This window comes from Trichosurus vulpecula, chromosome 4 (assembly GCF_011100635.1).
Source record: "Trichosurus vulpecula isolate mTriVul1 chromosome 4, mTriVul1.pri, whole genome shotgun sequence".
Lineage (NCBI taxonomy): Eukaryota > Metazoa > Chordata > Mammalia > Diprotodontia > Phalangeridae > Trichosurus > Trichosurus vulpecula.
In genome coordinates, this window is record NC_050576.1 from 221,596,512 (window position 1) to 221,616,618 (window position 20,107).

Here is a 20,107-nt window from a genome sequence, read left to right on the forward strand (position 1 = left end):
ATAGACAATTAAGAAACTACTTCTGAGTCCAACCCTTCTCCCCAGGTTGAAAAGTATTTCTTCTAGAGTCAGGAGAGAGTCATTGGACTTCTCTGACTCTATAGCAAGTACCAACACCCAGGTATGTGGGCTTAGGGTATTTTTTAAACACATGCAGAGCTTTCTCTTGAGTTCTTGATTGTTCAATTGCAAAACGAGAAAAAGAAGGAAAAGAAAAAGAAAGAAAAAGAAAATAAAAACGAAAACTATTCTACAATGTTAGGCAGAAACTAAGGGATAGGACTGGTTGAACACAGTTCTGCTCTGGGCTCAAGAATATACATGTATAATGGTAATAACTCGTGTCATTGTAAACAGTCTAAGGAGCTCAAATGATGCTTTCCTTAAACCTAAAAAAAGGCAACACCTCACCATATTAATTATCTAGTACAGGGCTGTCCAACCTTAAGTTTTTATTGAAACAATAGACAATATATTTTGATTTGCCATTTTAGTGAGAGCTCTGCGCCTTCTTTACTAAAGTATCTATGTAAATTTCTATGCTTATAGGCTGGGGCCACATAAATTGCACTGCTGGTCGCATGTCTGCAGGCTGCATTTTGGATAGCCCTGATCTAGTGAATCACTCGGGTTGTATTTCATTAGATTGTAAGCTCCTTCAGGGCAGGGTCTGCTTTTTGTCTCTTTTTTGAATCCCCAGCACTTAGCACAGTGCCTGGCACATTGTAGGTGCTTAATAAGTGTTTATTGATTGATTTACTCAAGCCAGTAACCCAGTGCCTAGGCTTCCGTGTTGCATGCCTAAAAGACTAGCAGTACCCCTAGTGGCCACCAGAGGGTACTCAGCCTGCAAAGGTATATGCTGTTCCTATACTGCAGAGCCTATGTGGCTTCAAGCTGCTATATGCTGGGTAGGTATGGAATTGAACTAAGGAATGAAACACTCCTCAAAATATCTGAATATAAAATCTAGTTTCTAGAGTCCATGTCTGGACTCTTTAAAGCCTCCCTCCTCACCCCATGTCTGGATGGCTTTTGAGCTGTTAGTCAACTCGGCTCTCTCTGGACACCACTCCCCCAACGTTCACAGAACTCAGATACTTAACATACCATGATCACATAGTTTATTGAATATAGAAAAAAAAAAAAAGACAAAGGAAATGGTTACATGAAGCCATCTCATTAACCTCTCCCCGCTTGCCCTCCTAGTTCTTTGGAGGTGGCAGACAAAATTCCATAATTGTTCACAGCCATAGATCATAGAAAGGAATATGGGAAGGCAAGGCAAGGTGTGTGTGTGTGTGTGTGTGTGTGTGTGTGTGTGTGTGTGTGTGTGATGCTCATATGCATAAATGTGTCTGCGATCCTATCTGTGGATTATGTATAGTAGAAAGCTGGAATAACAGTGAAAGGAAGTCAACCTCCCTCTCCTGCTCACCAGCCCAATGGAAATCAGCCAGTCTGGGGACTCATGATCTTCTCTTTTTGCGTTCCAATCTCTGTTTCTGCTCCAGGTTCTCTATTGCTTCCACAACACAAGTCTCCAGCTGTCTCAGTCACCAGCTGTTCAAGTCCCATGCTCTGCTGCTTGCATTGTTTATCAGCGAGTCTTCTTCTCAAGGGTAGTGGAAGAAAAAACAGCTAATTCTGCATAGCATCCACCATCCCATCAAGTGGCTTCTTCTCCAAATGGCATGAGCATGCTGTAAGCTTCCTTATGAGGCGAGAAAGATAATCACCAGACCCCACTTTGTCAGTCTCTTTCTCCCCAAATCTTTATTTTCCAGGGTCCTAGAGAAAGATAATTCAGACAACAGGATGAAGTGCAGGCCACAGATAGTCATCTCGCTGAGCTTTAAGGTTTACAAAGTAATTTCCTAGAAAGGTCTCTGTTAGGTAAATATTTTACTTATAATACCACCCCTCGCCCATTTTATACACATCAGAGAGTTGGGATTTTGCCTATGAAGCAGGAATGTAGGACAAAGATCATCCTTTCCCCTCCATCAATCCTAAAGGCTTCAAAGCAATTCACCTGGCCAGGTACTAGCTCTCAGGAGCATGACGAGAACTGAGAGGAATTCAGCTGCCCTGGAATAAAGGCAGGGCAGGAAAAGGTGGGGGGAGGGGAGTGAGTGTGCAGCAAGGTGTTGACAGTCACCAGGGTGACCATATGTGTATCAGCTAGGTGCAGTTAACTTCACTAAGGAGAGAACATTAGTCACCTAAGTATGTTAGCCCAGGGCTGTCTCACAGAATATCCAGGAAGTCTGGGACGAGGCTGTGTCAAGGAACTCTAGTCACCTTCTGTGTCTTTCTCAGTCGGGAAGATATACAGGAGGAAGATAATGCAAAAGTGAGCCCTGGGACAGTGTACTTGTGACTGACTTAAGTGGTGATGGGGATAGGGCCTGAAAGATCTCTGGGCACAGCTTTTCTAGAGAAAGTAAGTGCAGTACACCATCTAAAGAGGGGCTCAGGTCTACTGAAGACCAGTTATCTAGCTCACTTGAGGCCTCTCCAGTTCTACCTAAACTTCCTAGACTTCTCTGGCTCATGGATAACAAGAACAACATTGGCATTTATGAAGGCCTTTATGATTACAAAGCACTGTGTGTGTAGAAAATCTCATTTAATCCCCAAAATTATCCTGCTGAGATGGAAGGAAAGTATTACTGCCCCCATTTTAGAGATCAGGAAACACTCCTGACAGTTAAATGACTTGTTTAAAATCAGTGGCAAAGGTGGGAATCCCAACTTAGGTCTTCTCTGGCCCACTTAGTCCAGATCTCTATGACCCTCTACCCCAGGACCACCATGGTCTCTGATAGGTGAGCTCTTGCCCAGACCCAGGCCTCCATCTTATTTCTTAGCCATTTCCAAGACATGTGTAGTCTTCCCTCTCCTTTCTAGCTCCTCTTTATGTGTTATCTCTCCCTTCCCTTAGAATGTAAGGTTTTTGAGGGCAGGGACTGTATTCCCAGAGCTTACCACAGTATCTAGTATTATAGTAAGAGCTTACTTAATACATGCTTTATCATTGATTCATACATGCATATGGAAATGTAGGTACATACAGTATATGCATCCAGGTGTCTGTCTCTGGTCCAGAGAGAAAGACTCCATTAGGGGAGATCAGTTGGGTGACCAGAGAACACATGAGACAAAAGGTAGGTGATTTCAAAAAACAGTGCAATTAAAAAAAGTGCTATGATTAGGAGGAGGGGAGACTAGGAACATTGATCACCCAGAAGTTCCTCTTGGGCTAGACCTACTTTGGGGGTGAAGAGGTCACAGCTGAGGCCTCTTCCCCTTAGTCTCCCTGGGAACTAGAGCTCTGGAATGATAAGAAAGGGAAATGTGGATGTGGGGAGACTGGGGGACTGGAACTCAGGGGCAGGTAGATCAAAGAAAGGAGAAGGAACTAGTGACCTGAGAATGAGTGGAACCTGCCACGAATGATCTGGGCCTGGGAGATCCAGGGCAGGGGAATCCGGGGCAGAAAGATCTGGGACGGGAAGATCGGGAACTGGGGGATTCAGGCCCCCAAGAATCAGACCCTCCTGACTCTTGCAGAAGTCGTGACAGGTCCTCCACCAGGTGCCATTTTTCCCGTACTTGCTAAAAGGAGAGGCAAGGAATGGGCACTTAGATGAAATGGTAATTAAAAAGTGAAGTCCTACTTAGCTCCCAGCTCAGCCCATGACTCCAGATTAAGATCCATCCCAACCCTAGCTCATCGCCTGCCTCAGAGCCCCTCTCACACCTGTCCCCTCACTGCACTCACCCATAGCAGCTGTCTCCTAAGACTTTTGATGGCCCTTTTGTTGGCCCCGGATTGGGAGAGGCACACAGTCAGTGTAAGGCTTTGAGGAAACGGAAACAAAGTAACAAATCTCAGGCTTCATTCAGCTCTAGGTGCATCTTCCCTGTCCTTGCTGCTTCCCTCTCAGCCCGCTGCCCTCCCTACTGCAGCACACCCTTCCCTTATCTGAGGTCACTCCAAATGTCCAGGTGCTGATTTATATCATATCATATCAACATGCTTTATAGTCAAGATAATGGACCACTCTTTCCTTTCTCTCAGGGGTCCCCGATTTCTCTCTTCAGCAGGGTCAAAATCAGCCCAAAGCAGCGTTTGGGAGCAAGAGGGTACATCTCTTCCCAATTACTTACGAAGTATTCAGAGGCACTAAGCCACAATCCTAGGATTTGGACTTGTTTCTAGAGCAATGAAGATTTTTGCATGACAGTGTCTTTTTTTATTATTATCATAGGATCATAGATTTAGAGGTAGAAGTTACTTTAGAGACCATTCCTCATGTTACAGATGGCCAAACTGAGGACCAGAGAAGAAAAGGGAAGGAAGAGGAAATTTCTAGTATTCTCTCATCTCTGGTCTCCAGGTGGTAACATGCAAATCAACGTCAGGACAGCCAGCATGGTAAGAATAAATAATGAGCCTCAGACACTTGACACATTTACTAGCTGTGTGACCTTGGGCAAGTCACTTAACCCCAATTGCCTTGCCTTCCTCCCTCCAAAAAACAAAACAAAACAAAAAAAACCCCAAGAATAAATAATGAAAACTGTCGCTAGTTAGCTTGATTGGCAGCTCAGAGAGCCAGTGATCTTCATGAAAAGAGGGAGGAAAAATGGCTCTTTCCTTAGCTCTAATTATTTCAGGGGCCCCATTAGTACAGAATTCCTACATGAAATTTTGATCCTCAGCCTCTTTTCCAGTCTCTCCTGTTTCTTGTCTTCACATATATCCGGCTGATTTCACTCATTCATTCACTTAACGCACATGTGCCAAGCACCTACATGTACAGAGCACAGTGCTGGGCACTAGGGAAAATATAATATTTAGGTAAACCAGTCTAGGTTTCATGGATGTACAAGCTCCCAGGGGCATCTGCCTTCTGTCCTTTGGCTTCTGCACTCCCTCCCTGCCTTTGACCCAGAAGTGGTACCTAAGTAAGATGAGGATGGGGTACCAGAAGGCATTAGAACCGAAGTAGTGAAACACTTTCTGGGCTGGGGGTGAGAGTTGCAAGGCCGCCACCTCGGGAACCACCCGCCAGGGTGCTGAGTAGTTGGAGAAGAGGCCGCAGTTCACAGAGGAGGGGATGCTGCAGGGAAGAGGGTAGAGACGGAAGATCAAGGAGTCTGGAGGAGGCCAGATGCCCTCACCAGGAACACTCCTACCCTTGGGCCTTCTTACCTGCTGATGACATAGAGCAGAGGCACAGAAGCCACTAGGAGGCCCAGCAGGAGGACCAGCTGGAAGAAGAAGGTGGCACTGGAGGCTTGGAAGAGGCGAGGGGAGGGCCTGCAATTCCTGAGGAGAGTGTACTGTGGGGAGGTAAGAGAAGAGAGATTACGCAGGATATCTCTCCCAGATGTGAAAGGCAGAAAGGTCATAACCCAATGTTTCTACGACTTCCCTGCCCAATGATAAAGCACCACAGCCTGTAAAGCTGGCTTCTCTCTCCTGCTAAGTGGAAGGTTCTTGGTAAACCATCTCTTCCAGAGCCATAACTAGGGTTGAGCAACTGGGGCTTTGCTCCAGGGGGCAACACGGAGAGGTTGCACTTCTTTTCCACTTGTTGTCTTGGAAGGGCCCTCATCCTCCACCTTTTCCTGTCCTGTCACCCCCCAGGATCTGGGTAACCATTGGCTTGGGCAGTACTCTCTGGGAGAGAACACAATTGCATCCAGTTCTTTCTGTCACATGGACATTTATTTCTCAATTGAATTTAGTCAAGGAAAAAAAATTCTAGTTTAAGTTCTTATTTTCCCCTAGCCTTAAGGATAGTTATCTAATCACTTATCTCCTCAGAGCTCCTGCCTCAATTTTACCTGATCTTTCTATGTTTCCCTACTTCCCTTTTCTTTCCCCAGCTAGGTGGCACAGCGGATGGAACTCTGGGCCTGGAGTCGGGAAGACCTGAATTCTAATCATGTCTCAGACACTAGCTGTGTTACCCTGGGCAAGTCACTTAATCTGTTTGCCTCCGTTTCTTCAGCCGTAAAATGGAGATAACAACCCACCTTGCAGGAGAATCAAAAGAGATATTATTTGTGAAATGCTTGTGCCCTTTACTCTGGGACCTCATTGGCACTATGTAAATGCTTATGCCCTTTACTCTGGGACCTCATTGGCGCTATATAAATGCTTATGCCCTTTACTCTGGGACCTAGTTGGCACCATATAAATGCTTATGCCCTTTTCACTTACAGCTTCTTACCTTCTTGACATAAAAGGTGAAGAAGATGAAGATGCTGCTGAGCAGGGGCAGTAGGGGGCAGTAGAAAAGCCCCATCCAGGTCACCGTCTGTCCAGCTACAATGTCCAGCACGTTCTTGGGCACCAGAAATTCTTCTCTGCCCAGCCAGACCCAGAACTGGCTGGAAAGATGATCCACCAGCAGCCTGAAGTGAGGTTGGGAACAAGGGCACCACTGAGTGCCATCTCAGCCTCATATGTGTAAGAGACACTTATCTCTTACTTCGGATCATGGAACTGCGTAGAATGTCAAAGCTGAAGGAAGAGGACTAAGGCCCAACGAGAGGAAGTACTTGTCCAGGGTCAAAAAGGCATCTATGTACAGCGTAGAGTTTCCTGTGGGCAGCCTCTGGGCTTTTGCACATACATTCTCTCTCTGTCTCTTCTCTGTCTCCTTCCTTCTCTCTCTCCTTCCCTCCCTCCCTCCCTCCCTCTTTCCCTTCCTCTGCCTCCTTCTTTCTCTTCTACTCTTCCTCTGTTCTCCCTCCTCCCTTCTTTTCTTCCTCTCTCTCTCTTCCTTCTTCCCTCCCTCCCTCTTTCCCTCCTTTCCTTTCTCACTCCTCTCTCTTTTTCCCTCCCTTCATCTCTCTATTTCTCTTCCCACATATACTAATCACAGGCATATAACATATGACACATTTTGACACAGATTTGTGATGTTCATATATGCTCATATAAGTGTGGGTTTATACCTGTCCATATTTATACAGGTAAATACAGAGTGATGCACATATATACACTCCATTCCCATCACTTTCTCTGGCCCCTGACATTTTCCTGAGCCTCCTTTTCCTCATCTCCCAAAGCAATGAGGACAGGTGGGATAAGGAGGTGAGGTCTCTTACCTCCTTGGCAGGGTGATCAGGAAGGCAGAGGCCAGCATCAGGAAGAAGTCAAATATACTCAACTTGTATAACTCCTGACCCACTGAGTTCTCCCAGCACTGGAAGTGGAAAACAGAGAGGACCCCAGTGACTCACCCCTGTTCCCTACTGTTATCTTGCCCATCCCCCTTTCACCCTCTAGAGAATGGGCACCCAGGGAGCACTACCCTCACTTATGGACTGATATTACATTCCCAACCCTGAAGTCAAGGTATCTGATTGGCCTGGTCAGTGACGGAGAAGGGAAGGGAGAGATCAGAGCCCAGTGCCTCAGATGTCATGCCAAAATACAAAGTCTTAAAGGAGGCAGGGGAATCAAAAAAAAAGATCTAAGGACTGAGGGAAGCACAAAGGCTGGATCTGAGTCCTGTCACTGACCAGGTGTGATGCCTAACTTTCCTGGCTTCTGAGAGAAAAGGAGCAGAACCCCAAGTTCCCCTCCACCTCAGCCGGAGGTGCTTGTCACCTGGTCGCATTGATTGTATTCATAGGGCTCACAGCTGGAATGGTCACTTCTGCCAGTACATAGCACTGCTTGTTGTCTCAGTGAAAAAAGGAACATGCCCAAGCTAGACAGCTTCAGAACCACGCACCTGTGGAAGGGCAAGTCATCGTGTGAAGAGGAGGGAACCCAGCCTGGGGCGGGGGTACCCACTGCATGTTCAGGTCATTAAGACTGAGACAGCACAGACTTGGGAGCATCTACTCTATATGGAAGTGGAAGGTGAAGTCAGGGTGGTGCTTCAGGGGCCGACCATGTCTGAGACTGAGACCACCCTTCTCAACTTCTAGTGATCCTCTGACTTTGGAAAGAGCTGGTCCCTAGATCCACCACTGAGATACTATTTTCCTGGAGGATCTCGAGGAAAGAATGTCCCAGGGTCTGGGCCTTATAGGACGGATTAAGATCAACAGATCACATGGATATGAATATATAAAATTGTAAGAAATGCTACCTTAGGTCATACTCTTGGTTTACCCATGGTCTCTGACAATGGCATCCAAGGGTGTTTGGTAGGAGAATAAAGTAGCTGTTATTTATGAAGCCAGTCTCTCAAGGATTATTTCCAAGAAATAAGTTGTGATGAATAGCTCTCTCCCCAGTCATGCTAGTATTACGGCAGAGATAAAGCCATTTTACATATGTTAGATACTAATGCACAGGCTCTTAATTGTTAACATGTGATAAAGGACCAAACAAGATACTACGGGGAAGATGTACGAATGAGGAGATAAAGCATAAATCAGTCTGAAAGACCGAGGAGAGCTGGGACGTTTTACGCAATATGGCTAAAAATATGAGTTTGTTAGGACTTGTACAACTGCCTAGAAAACCAAAAAAAGAAAGCATCCAGCAGAGATGAGGGAGGACAGCTCTTGCTTGCATTGAATGCAAAAATTTGAGTATGAAACAAACTTATCAGAGAGGCAGATGGAGAAAGACAGGTTGGACAGGGCCAAGCTTGGAAAACTGGACAGAAACAATTCAGAACAAGGAAATCCTGAGTACAATTTCTACTTGAAGCTAGATAAGTTTGGTTTCTAATCCACGTACTTAAATGTACCCTCGGATTCCTATGATCGAGTAGTTTCCTGTTGCCGTAAGTAGCTAGTTGAGCATAATACGGCAACGGCTTACCACTGAAGAATGCAACCAAAAGGAATGGAAGCATAAGGTGCTAAGGTTACAGTCTAAAAAAAGAGATCCCTTCTTTAGATCCTTGGGTGGTAGCGGGCACAAATTCGGGGAGCCTCTTTTTGGAGATAGACTCGCTGGGCACCAACCTTTCGAACTCGAGCTCAGGGTCTTATCCTCCCTTACCAAGGTGGTACTGACCAGAAAAGGGTGAGATTGATTTCAGTGTTGGGGGGATAATTCTCCAGTTGGACCAGGAATCCAAACACCAGGGGCCCCAGACCGTTGACAAGGGAAATGACTCCAGGGGACAGGTACTGAAGCAGCAAAGAGAGGGACTCCTAGGGGAAGAAAGGGGTGAGGGGTTTAAGATGGGCTAACTTGGGAGGCAGGTTGAACTACAGAATGAGAGGGCCCACAGAAGGCAGACAAGGAAGGGGATGCCTCATACTTCACATAAAAATTCATTGCGTGGCTACATCTTCTGCCAGTTCAAATTGTAATCGCTTCCATGCCTCAGCAGAAGGTCTTCAAGGAATTGCTGTGGTCCAAAAAAAATCATCCCTCTGGTGATGGTTCTATTCAAATGTAGCTAGTCTTTTGACAACTGATACAGACTCTGTCAGGCCCATTCTGAGAGTTTTCCAGTTTGGAAGGACCTTACAGCTTGGGCTTTTATGGCATAGCTTTCAAGAATCCTGATTTGAATCCATGCCACCATAAAGTATCACAGGGCAAGAATCCCCCATCATTATGTTATCATATAATATTCTGATTGTCCTCAATGGAGGCTGGTTCCCAGAAGAGGAGTGGGCTTAACAATGGGCCCTTATGAAGAAGGAGAAGACCATTACTCACATCTTTGTAGTTCTGAGAGAACTTGGTGGCCCAGTAGATGGCACTGATACCCCCAACCACCAAGAGTCCAATGAACATGTTGAGCCCCACATAAGAAAAAAGTTGTCGGGCCCTTTGCTTTCCCGTCTGCTGCTGTATCTGCAAGGACAGCTGCTCCTCTTGGAGCTCGATCTGTAATGGGGACACGAGATGATAAGGATGGGAGGGGGTGCGTTTAGGGATGGGTAAGGATGGGGACAGCGACAGAGCTGTGGCCCTCCAAATGATTATGTTGTACATAATTAGGCACATGGTCAGAAATAGTTGAGGGGATGAACAGGAACAGAAAAGAATCATGTTTGCAGCTGGCATAGAGACATGTTAGAGATAACTATAAGTGAGGAACGGGAGTGGGATTCTGGTGGGGGACATGGGCAGGTGCAGCCTAGGACACATCTTCTTGCTGTATAGCTACATCCCCTAATACTAACCTATCCACTTCCCCACCCCCACCCCCACCACACAACACACACAAGGCCTCTCGTTGTTCCAGGTTCTTCACTACCGCTACTCTCCCTAAACGAATTGAAGGCATGTTTCCTGCCACATATCCTGAGAATATTTTATATCTTTTGCACAGATGCAAAAGCCATTAATCATATTCTAAGAAATCAAAACTTCTTCCTCCCTCTTCCCTGTGGCTTCTAGCTCTGGGATGCTCAGCCTTCATGGAGAACCTTCATCTCTCATATACCCAGGCCAAAGTATTTGGGGGGATTAGGCCTCTCCCTCTCCTCCCTTGTAAGCACTGCCCTCCCTACCCCATCAATGTTATGGGCCCGAGATGTGGTACCTTGAAGTCATTGCTGATGCTGTGTTGTTTGATGACTACAGCTTCCCGGCTTCGGATGCAGAAATCCCAGGAGACAAACACCTTGCTGCTGAGCCGGGGCCTGTAATCCTTGCTCAGCAGTTGCTTATGGAGCAGCCCCTTCACCATGCTAGATAGAAGAGGTATATATGTATGTATGCATATGTGTGTGTGTGTGTGTGTGTCTTGGAAGCTGGGGGAAGGAAGGAGGCAAAACAGTGCTCCAGACCCTCTCAAGCCCCTACTGGCTTTGCCTTCTCTGCTGTAGACCTCCAGGCAGTCATTTGGTCAACCCCAGAGATTAAGAGAGTCCTGGTCCCAGCCTTTCCCTGGATATTGAACAGAGAGAGACGGAGAGGCATACAGAGGAGGAGACAGGACCCCTGCCTTCAGGGGGTTTGCCGCTAGAGATACGGAACACCTCTGTGGTCAATGAGCAGCCCCCAAAAGATGCCAACAGGTACAAATGAATTTGATCTATAAGATTAATGGCTAAATGGGGCTAAAGGGACCTAGATCTGGAGTGGGAGGATAGAGAAGCGGGTAGGGAACATGAGTTCTAATCTCACCGTCGTACAGTCCCACAGAAGCAGAGGAGCAGGCAGATTAGCGGACTGAGGAGGTAGGCCAGGCGAACACTGTACTGGGAATCACTCTCTGGCCCCATTCGATACGAGCCATAAAAAAGGTAGGTGTTGGTGAAAGCCTGGGGAAGGGCAGAGCTGATCTCAGAGACCAAGAGATTTCTCCCCCCCGACCCCCCTTATCCCTCAGCCTGATAATGACCTCCCTCTCCCAGCCAGGCTTTGAGCAGGGTGAGATTTTCTTAGAAGATAAGGATACGTGTACCAGGGCCCATAGAGTAGCCAGACCTTTTGTTGAGTGCTAAGAGAGGTGAGAACATTCCAGCCTGAGCCTCTGGACAAATTGGCCTTGCCTGGAAATACGTCTGCTTTTTTGGCCACCCTGACCCAAAATATCCCCAAAAGATTTGGGGGCTTAATTTGTTATCCCAAGGTACCCTAAAGCTGCTGCCACCTAGATTTCCCTTCTCCCACCTTCCCTCTGCTCCTCTGTTCAGACAAAGTCACACTCACCCTGCCAGTGAAGACATCCCACAAGTGCAAGTAGATCTGGTGCAGATTAGGCTGGGGCTCACCGCCGCTAGAGCAATGATGTGCTGGGAGAAAGAGGAGCAGGTTAGGTAGAAAGTAGCGCCATAACTAGAGCAGGGCAATCAGGGCGTTGCTCCAGGATGCCACAATTTAGAGGGCAATGACCATACACAGTCCTTTAGCAATGTAGAAACAACTGAGGTTAGCATCTAGCTAGTTAAAACAGGAAGTTACCAGAGGGTGGCTCTTCCTTCCCCAAATCTGGCTGCCCCTCAGATGAGCTTCTCCTTATCCTGGCTCTACCTTATTCCCTTCTCCTCAGTGGCCTCTCCAGCATAAGCCTCATGAGGTCTGTGCCACGAAGTGTCCGAACTATTGCTATCACCCCAAACCCCTCCCCATACAACTGAATTTGTCTTAGTAAGTTGATTTGAGGATATGTTTTGTGTTGTTGCCTTGGACAAAAAAACCCTGCTAGTTTGGGCTCTGCATAGAATGGTAAAAACTTTTAAAAACTCACCCAAGGTCACACAGCTTCCTCACTTCCCTACTTTTTTTTTTCTTTGGAGGTGGGAAGGCAGGGCAATTGGGGTTAAGTGACTTGCTCAAGGTCACACAGCTAATACGTGGTCAAGTGTCTGAGGCTGGATTTGAACTCAGGTCCTCCTAACTCCAGGGCTGGTGCTCTATTCACTGCACCACCTAGCTGCCCCACTTTTCCACTTTTCTAATATCACCTCACAATTCAGATCTCTCAGTGCAAAGGAGGTAGAGAAAGGCTGACTAAGAAAAGCTGATTAACTAAAAAGAAAAAAAAAAGAAAAGCTGATTACCATACATAAACTATTAAAAAATGCTTGTTCTAGACGGGACTTTAGAGCAACCCCCTCATTTTATAGTTGAAGAAATTGAGGAATTGAGGCTTAGAGAGGGAAAATGATTTGTCTAAAGGTTATGAGGCTAGTTAACACCAGAGCTGGAGCTTGAATGTGAGCCTCCTAACTCAAATTCTCCATTAGATCATGTTGCCCTGTTAGCCAAAGAGGTGTTATTACCTGGTCAGTCTCATGCCTAGTTGCTCAGGTATATGGGGGCACATGGCAAAAGGCAAAGTAAAATACTAAAGGGGTCTCCTCCAAGGACTGTTCTGATCTGCTACTTCTGGAATTGCTGGGGCCTCTGAAACTAGTGGGAGCTGCCAGCGACATGGAGCGCTGGCCCTGGAGTTCAAATCTTGCCTCAGATGCTACCTGCTTGCCTCAGTTTCCACATTTGTAAAATGGGGATTAATAATAGAACCTACACACTAATAGTAGCACCTGCCCTTGCAAGGTGGTTGTGAGGATGAAAAAAGAAAATAATTATAAAGTGCTTAGCTCAGTGCCTGGCGCAATATAAATGTTAATTGTTAATTATTATTATTGCTTGGGCAGGATAGAACCAGCACCCCACAGAAGGCTGGACCAATCCCCATAACATCTGTAGGGTGGTGGGCAGTTGATGATGTTTTCCTTGATGCTGGCCCACTATAGGTCAAGTACAAGGTGGTCCTTCTCCCCTCCCCTCCTCTGAATGCTTTTTAACCCCTTGGTACCTGAACAAATGCCCGGGCATTCTTCATCTGGCTTCCTTTAACTTGTTTTTTTAAACTTTTGATAGTTACATTTCAATGTATTGTTTTCCTTGGTGATCCTACACATTTTATTTATTTCTTTGAAGGTTAATTTCTCCATGAGGGTAATTTGACCTTAACTCCGATAATGTGGGGAGGGGAAGCCGATATCCTCTTACCACCCCGCCCCCCAAAGGAGGACACTGCAGAACAGACCGGGCCAGGGAAGATGGAACCCAGGGTCAGGGGTTGGGAACTGGACCGGGAACCTGAAGCAGCTACTCACAGATGTTGGGGGCAGGTGAGTGGAGCCAGGCCAGAGGCAGCAGCACTAAACTGGCGGTGAGCAGAAGAGTGAGCAGATTGAGAATCAACAGGAACCGAAGGAAGGTGAAATAGGACTGGATCCCCGTGCCAAAGAACCCTGTGGAGCAAAGGCGTGGGGACGGTGGCGTGAGATGGATGGGATAGGGTGAGGGGGCCAGGGACCTGCAGGAGCAGCTCTGCTTCTGGAGAGCCGATTGTTAAATTTCCGGTGTGAACATTGACACCTCTGAAATCATGCTATACAAATCAGGGATTGGTTTACTGTTTTGTCAATTGTCTAGATTTAAGAAGGTGATCGAGAAAACATTAATAATTCACATTAAACTGAGAAGTATGTCATGTGCATACTATACCCTCCACACCCAAACTGGTTGTTAAATATTTACCAGCTATCTCTGGGTAGAAGCTACTGCAACGGGTAGGGCTTTTCGTATTGAGCTGTTCAGATAGCTGCTCCCTACAAAGCGTATGTGTATGGGAGAGGGAATATCAGAAGAGGTGGGATTTGAAACCCTGGGCCTCCTTTAGATTAAGGCCCTTTCAGAAACCCTGGGTCCCTGAAATGGGCTTCTGCCCATACGTTTTACTCCTTAGATTGAGGATGGTGGGTGGTGGGGGTGGGGGGCAGAAGATACAACAAGGGCATAGAATTGGCCAAGGACTGAGCTCCACTTGCAACACTGTCGCCTGAGAAAGGCATGAGTGAGGGGTCCAAAGTCATTCCTATGATACTATAAGCTTCATGATGACAGGGACCATCCATAGCTAAACTTTGTATCTCTCCCACCCCTAGTACCCAGTACTGGGCTCCACACACAGAAGGCACTTAATTAATGTTTGTTGTTGATGGGGTAAGGGTGTGTAAATCCTGGACAGCATCACAGTATGGCCACCCTCATTTTTACACTGGGTGACACAAGATTGAGGTAAGTAGGAAAGGCCATTCAAAAGGCCCAAAGGGGGAGGGATCCTAAGCATAAGTTCAAGTTGGGGAAGGGAGAGGAAGAGGAAAAGATGGGGGAACCAGAGAGGGTAGTAGCAATTCACCTGCTCCCCTTAGTAGACCATATGTGACCCTCAAGTGAGTCCTGAAGGTTACCTCCCCAAGTCCCAGCAGCAGGCCTGGGCCATAGCTCCTGTGGGCAACTTCTCTCTGGTTTGATGATGGGGATTTGAAATGAGATTGGGTTGGGAGCATAACTTCCCTCACTGGATCCAGAATAGCCACCCAGAGTTTCTCTTACCCAAGAGGGTTAGCTGTCTTGGGAACTGACTGGAGGGGGTGGATAGGCAGGAGGAGTCCAGACTGTGCCTCTGTAGATCTGGGATTTGTGTGGTGATGTTCCCCACCATGTTCAGAATTGGACATGAGACTACCTTTCCCCTGTCTGACTGATGGGCAGGCTGGGGTGGGGAAGACAATTAGAAGTATTATGGAGGGCTTTTTTTTTGCGGGGGGAAGGGGATCCTACCTCCAATCTCATAGAGGTCAGTCTTCCAGAGCCCAAAGGTCCCCATAAACCTGTGGCTCACATCCAGGAACTGCTGACGGATTTGTTGCCATTTCTTCTTCCACTGTTCCCAGAAAGAGGTCTTTGCCCCATCTGGCTCCCGGAGGTGCCTGAGAGAAGGAGATGATAGTAAAGGGGGCATCGCTAAGTCCCAACTTCTTGCTTCTCACCTCCCTATGCTCTCTACCCACTTCCAGGGCAAAGGAGGGTTCTGAAATTGTTTGGCATTGGAGGGAGGTGAGAGAGGGATGATTACACTCTCATTCCACATGATTCCTCTATATAAACTCTATCTTCTGGCAAAAAATCAGCTACTTGTTCCCTAAACATGACATTCTATTTCCTGCCTCCATACATCATTGGAATAGGCCGTCTGTAGAACGCAGCACCCCCTCATATGTGCCTCTCAGAATCCTCCTCCTTCAAGGCTAATTACTGAGGGGTTAGCTCCTTCATGAAACCTTTCCTGATTCCCATTTACTTATAATCTCTCACCTTGATTCCCCTGGCCCAGGTAAGATGATAAAGCTAATCTGTGACCTTGGGCAAGTCACTTAACCCCAATTGCCCTGCCTTCCCCCCTCCAAAAAAACAAAACAAAACAAAACAAAACAAAAAAGAGAGATGATAGAGCTAAAACTGGAATCCCTTCACTTAATAGTTTGAGGAAAATAGGATGCAGGAAAATTAAGTGGCTTGCCCAAAGACACAAAGGTAATAAGTGTCAGAACTTGAATCCAGCTCTTCTGACTTTAGAACTAATAATTTTTCCATTGTGACACATCCCTTTCTGTTGTATTCCCTCAGCATTTCCTTGAGGGAAATGACAGTTTTGTTTTAGTCTCTGGGTCCCCAGGGCCCTGCCCACAGAAGGTACTTAATACAGTTAGGTCCTGATTAGTTTGAACGATGAAACCCTTTAAATGGTTGCCTTGTTTGAGTTTGCCCTGTATATTTCCACTGGGCTAAATGGTGCAAATTCAAATCTATGAAGGGGATTTAATATTCACACTAACTAGGACGTAAACATGAAAGTTTATTGAGTTGAGCTAGCTGGTCCTCTCAGGATCAGTGACACAAGTTTGTTCCTCTATTCCCTGTTTGTTTGTTTTTTTACCTATCCCCCATCCCTCCACACCCTTTTTTTCTTCTCATGTTCCTTCCTCTAAGCTCTCTGAACAGCCCCTCCAATTCCCACCATGCTGGAGGTGCAGGCCAATGAACAGCAAAGCCTGGGCACTGTCCCTGCTTCTGCTAGGAGGTTCCCTAGAAAACCCACCTGATGAGCCGTTTGTCCCTCATGGCATAGGGCAGTGCCTGTAGTGCTGTCTTGGTGTTGCATAGTCTCTCCATCTCCTCCCAGAGTATCTCATCCAGTGATTCAGATGGTTTTAGGTCTGATTGGGTAGACCTCTGCCTTTGGGGGAAAGAGGCCATCTCTGCAGAAGCCTTGATCGCGAAGGATGAATAGGCTCTGGGTACTCACCTGAGAAGTGTACAGAGAAAAGAATTAATTTCAAGGTTTTGGTACTGTCATGATGAGAGCAGGTTGGGAGAAATAAAGGTCTAGAGCGTGGGGAACCATTCAAGAAACATGGGCAGAAGAAGTTCCTCACAGGGAGTTCCTTACACCAATGAAATTATAGGTCTGGTTAAAAAAAAAAGTCACTTGGATGCAAATATGTAACAAGCTCTATTCCCCCAAGGTAAATAGTCAAAAAATATGAAGTTTTCAAAAGACTCACAAACTATAAATAACCACATGAAAATATTCTCCAAATCATTAATGGTAAGGAGAAATGAAAATTAAAACAACTCTGAGGTTTTACCTGACCCCATGAAAACTGGCAAAGATGAAAAAAAGATGAGAATAGCTAATGTCAGAAAACTGACACTATTGTGTTGCTGGTGGACTTGTAAAGTGGTTTTATAATTCTGGAAATCAGTACGGAATTATGCAAGAAAAGTGATCAAACTTTCCCTACCCTTTGACTGAACAATTCCTTGCCAAGCCCAACAACCAGCTGCTAACCACCACCAATGGGTAGTTAAGCCTAAGAGCCCCCAAAGTGCAGCACTTCTCAGCCCATGCTTCTGCCTGGCCCCAGCAGTCAGTATCCTAAAAAAGTCATTATCCCTTTGGAAATTTGAACTGGCAACTGCTTCTGTGGGTGCTGTGACCCATCCCTCCTCAGCAGCCACAGCTATGGAAACCTAGAAAACAAAGTTCTTTCATGAGAGTCTTTGGCACTGTTAACTAGCTCAGCATCAGAATAGGATATTATTGGATCAGCAGAACTGAGATGAAAGAAGCTGCATTACCTCTCCTTTCCTGGTACATCCTGAGGACCATTTCTATCTGTCTTGCACCTGAAACCTGTGTGTTGCCTTCCTCGTTAGAATGTTAGCTACTTTCCATTCACACACAAATATTTTTAGCAGCTCTTTTTGTAGCGACAAAGAACCGGAAACTAAGAGGATGTGCATCATTTGGGAACGGCTGAGCAAATTATGATCTATAATTTTAATGGCAAACAATTGTGCTGTAAGAAATGATGAAGGGGATTGTCTCAAAGAAATCTGGAAATAATTGTGTGAATTGATACAGAAGGAAGTGAACAGAAGGAGAGCAATTTAAATAAACAACTGTGAAAGACTGAAAATCTTTGACCAAATGCTAGTCTGGCAAAAATGTGGTGAAACATGCTAGAATAATAAAACTCAGTGCATATGTTTTTGGACATGGTGAATCAGGGAATCTGATTTGCTTGACTATGCATTCTTGCTACAAGGATTTTGTTTTTCTTTCTTTCATGGAGGGAGGAGGGAGGGAAGAAGAGAAAATCAATTTTTGCTCATTGGAAAAAAAATTCAATTTGCAAAAAAAAAAAAAAAGTATTTGAGCTCCTTGAGAGCGGAGACCACCTGGATGTTTCTATTTATATTCCCAATGCTCACTAAATGCTTAATGATGCTTTGTCTTTCATTCATTCCTTCAATCAATCCCCCTATTGGGCATATGTCCCAAGTAACTCAAGGGCCGTGACAGAAGTCCCTTAACATGATATTCCCAGCAGCCCTTTTCATGGTAGTAAAGAACTGGGGGGAAAATTGGGAAATGGCTGAAAAAACCTATGACATGTTAATATAATGAAACGTAATTGTACGGTAAGAAGTGACACATGAGGAATTCAAAGAAATGTAGGAAGATGTGTTTGAACTGATGTAGGACAAACTCAACAGAATCAAGGGAGCGCTATCAACTCTGACAACAACATTGAAAACGGAAGGACACTAAAAGGAAAGAACTCTTGAGTTGTACCTGGTGCATGGTGGGTGCTTAGATGCTTATTGCCCAACTGACAATAGAAACAGCAATGAAGGTCATGGAGAAGAGATAACAAAACAGACCTCCTCCTCCCAAGGGATGGACGTTAGAACTCTAACCATCACAGTGATTCCGCAATGTCTGTTCTTTCTCTGTGTGTCTCTACCGCTGCTTTCATTATATTGGTAGTTTAGAATTGTAGTAACTGTGCCAACTTTCTTTTGTGAATCATGTATATGCATTTGCAGTCATATCGGTAAATGGAAACCTTTTTCTACTTAATATTAAGATCTGTATTAAATTCTGGCCCTCTACCCGGACCCCTATCTAAGTCAATATTCCTAAGTGGAATCCAAGGGGAAAGCTTTAGCTTCTTATTGTTCTCCCTAGAGGACCAAGTCTCCAGGTCTTTGCCCTTGGCATCAGGCAAACTAGTTAGAGACTAACTGACTAATTAGAAACTAGTTAAGATATTTTAATTGTTTATTTTACCTATTACTGGTGCAATTTCATTAGGTTTTCTTTTTTTTGCCTTAACTTCTAAACTGTTGGGAAGATATAACCCTGTTTCCAAAATTGAAATTTTCTTTGTCACAAAGAGAGGGTTGGAAGGAGACAGGAAGTGACTGTAATGCACATACAAAAGGTATCAGTAAAACTTTCTTTTTTCTTCTATTTTTTGAAACTTTTTTTTTTTAAAGAAAGTCACTTGACTTCATTACCTTCAGTTTCTCCAACTTTAAGTTGAGGAGAAAGGGCTTTGGAAGTCTAATGCAGACAATGCTAGGTAGGACTAATCAAATTCAGGAGGCAATAGACAAACTGGAAGCCCAGGATTCCCACGGGCAGCAGGATTTGGGGGCTGTCTTTTGGCTGAGGGCAAGATTCTTCCTATTTTCATGACTCAATTTTCCTCTTTAGAGTTGAAACTTAGGTACCCTGAGAAAAAGACCACAGATACAAGGGACCTGGGTAACATTGTAGATGATGTAGAGTCCTGGGTCCCCAGAATATCAGGGACCCTTTTTGTTGAGGGGGCACCCTTCCCAGGTCCCGCCTCTGCTTCTCTTTCCACCCCTCCAACCTCCCCCACATTAGTCTCTTTCCAAAGGTAAGAAAAATGAAGTGAACTGAAAGATGCCTCCCCGCACTCCTGACCACCCCCCTCCAGATCCTTCACCTTTGTCAGCTGAAAGGACATTTTCTCCTTGCACAGTTATGCCATCTTGAGCTGAGATAAGGGAATTTGAGACTTAGGTGGGAGTTGCTTTGTGCCCAGATCAGAGGTAGACTTGCTCTCATCTGACCTTGCTGGGGGTCGCAAACTTCCCTTCTGCCTATCCCACAGTTCCTTTGTGAACAACCTGAGCAGCCCCCGTTCTAATAACTCCCTTCAGATCCCCCTCTTGTCCCCATACTCACAGCATTTGTTGCGTTCCTTGGGTCCAGCCTGATGCAATGCCTCTCTCTCTGTGATGCATGTTTGCCTTACTCTACTGAATTGATAGTAAGCTGGGGGTGGAGGAAGGTGAGGGTGGAGAGGGGGACAGGAGAGCATCACATGACAGGAACAACTTGCCCCTGGGCCCCAGCCTTTCTCTTCCCACAGTCCCCCTGTCCTCCCCCTCCAGTTTCCTCTGTAGCTAAACCCAGACATAGAGATTGAACAGAAACTAGCGAGGAGGGGAGAGCTCTAA

The 20,107-nt window shown here is 45.7% G+C and overlaps 1 protein-coding gene across 1 annotated transcript; it reads right to left on the reverse strand.

Annotated features, from left to right (window-relative positions):
* Positions 1-1,137: 1,137 nt before the first annotated feature.
* TMC8 (transmembrane channel like 8) lies at positions 1,138-19,896 on the reverse strand. Its single transcript, XM_036753430.1, has 17 exons — positions 19,833-19,896; positions 16,362-16,568; positions 15,044-15,192; positions 13,531-13,668; positions 11,615-11,697; positions 11,087-11,223; positions 10,500-10,647; positions 9,668-9,838; positions 9,011-9,150; positions 7,640-7,766; positions 7,135-7,232; positions 6,252-6,435; positions 5,225-5,355; positions 4,974-5,132; positions 3,788-3,866; positions 3,433-3,621; positions 1,138-1,791 (listed from the first exon to the last, which is right to left on the reverse strand). Exons 2-17 carry the CDS (start codon positions 16,517-16,519, stop codon positions 1,777-1,779), a joined length of 2,106 nt encoding a protein of 701 aa, XP_036609325.1. The 5' UTR covers positions 16,520-16,568; positions 19,833-19,896; the 3' UTR covers positions 1,138-1,776.
* Positions 19,897-20,107: the final 211 nt, after the last annotated feature.

Bases quoted from the DNA above. Each gene is read 5' to 3' on its own strand.
- TMC8 (XM_036753430.1), bottom strand. From the start codon at position 16,519: ATGGCCTCTTTCCCCCAAAGGCAGAGGTCTACCCAATCAGACCTAAAA. The intron at 3,867-4,973 runs GTACCACTTCTG...GTTTCCTCAAAG, and splicing joins CCCATCCTCATCTTACTTAG to CCTTACACTGACTGTGTGCC. The intron at 3,622-3,787 runs GTGAGTGCAGTG...CTCTCCTTTTAG, and splicing joins TTAGGAGACAGCTGCTATGG to CAAGTACGGGAAAAATGGCA.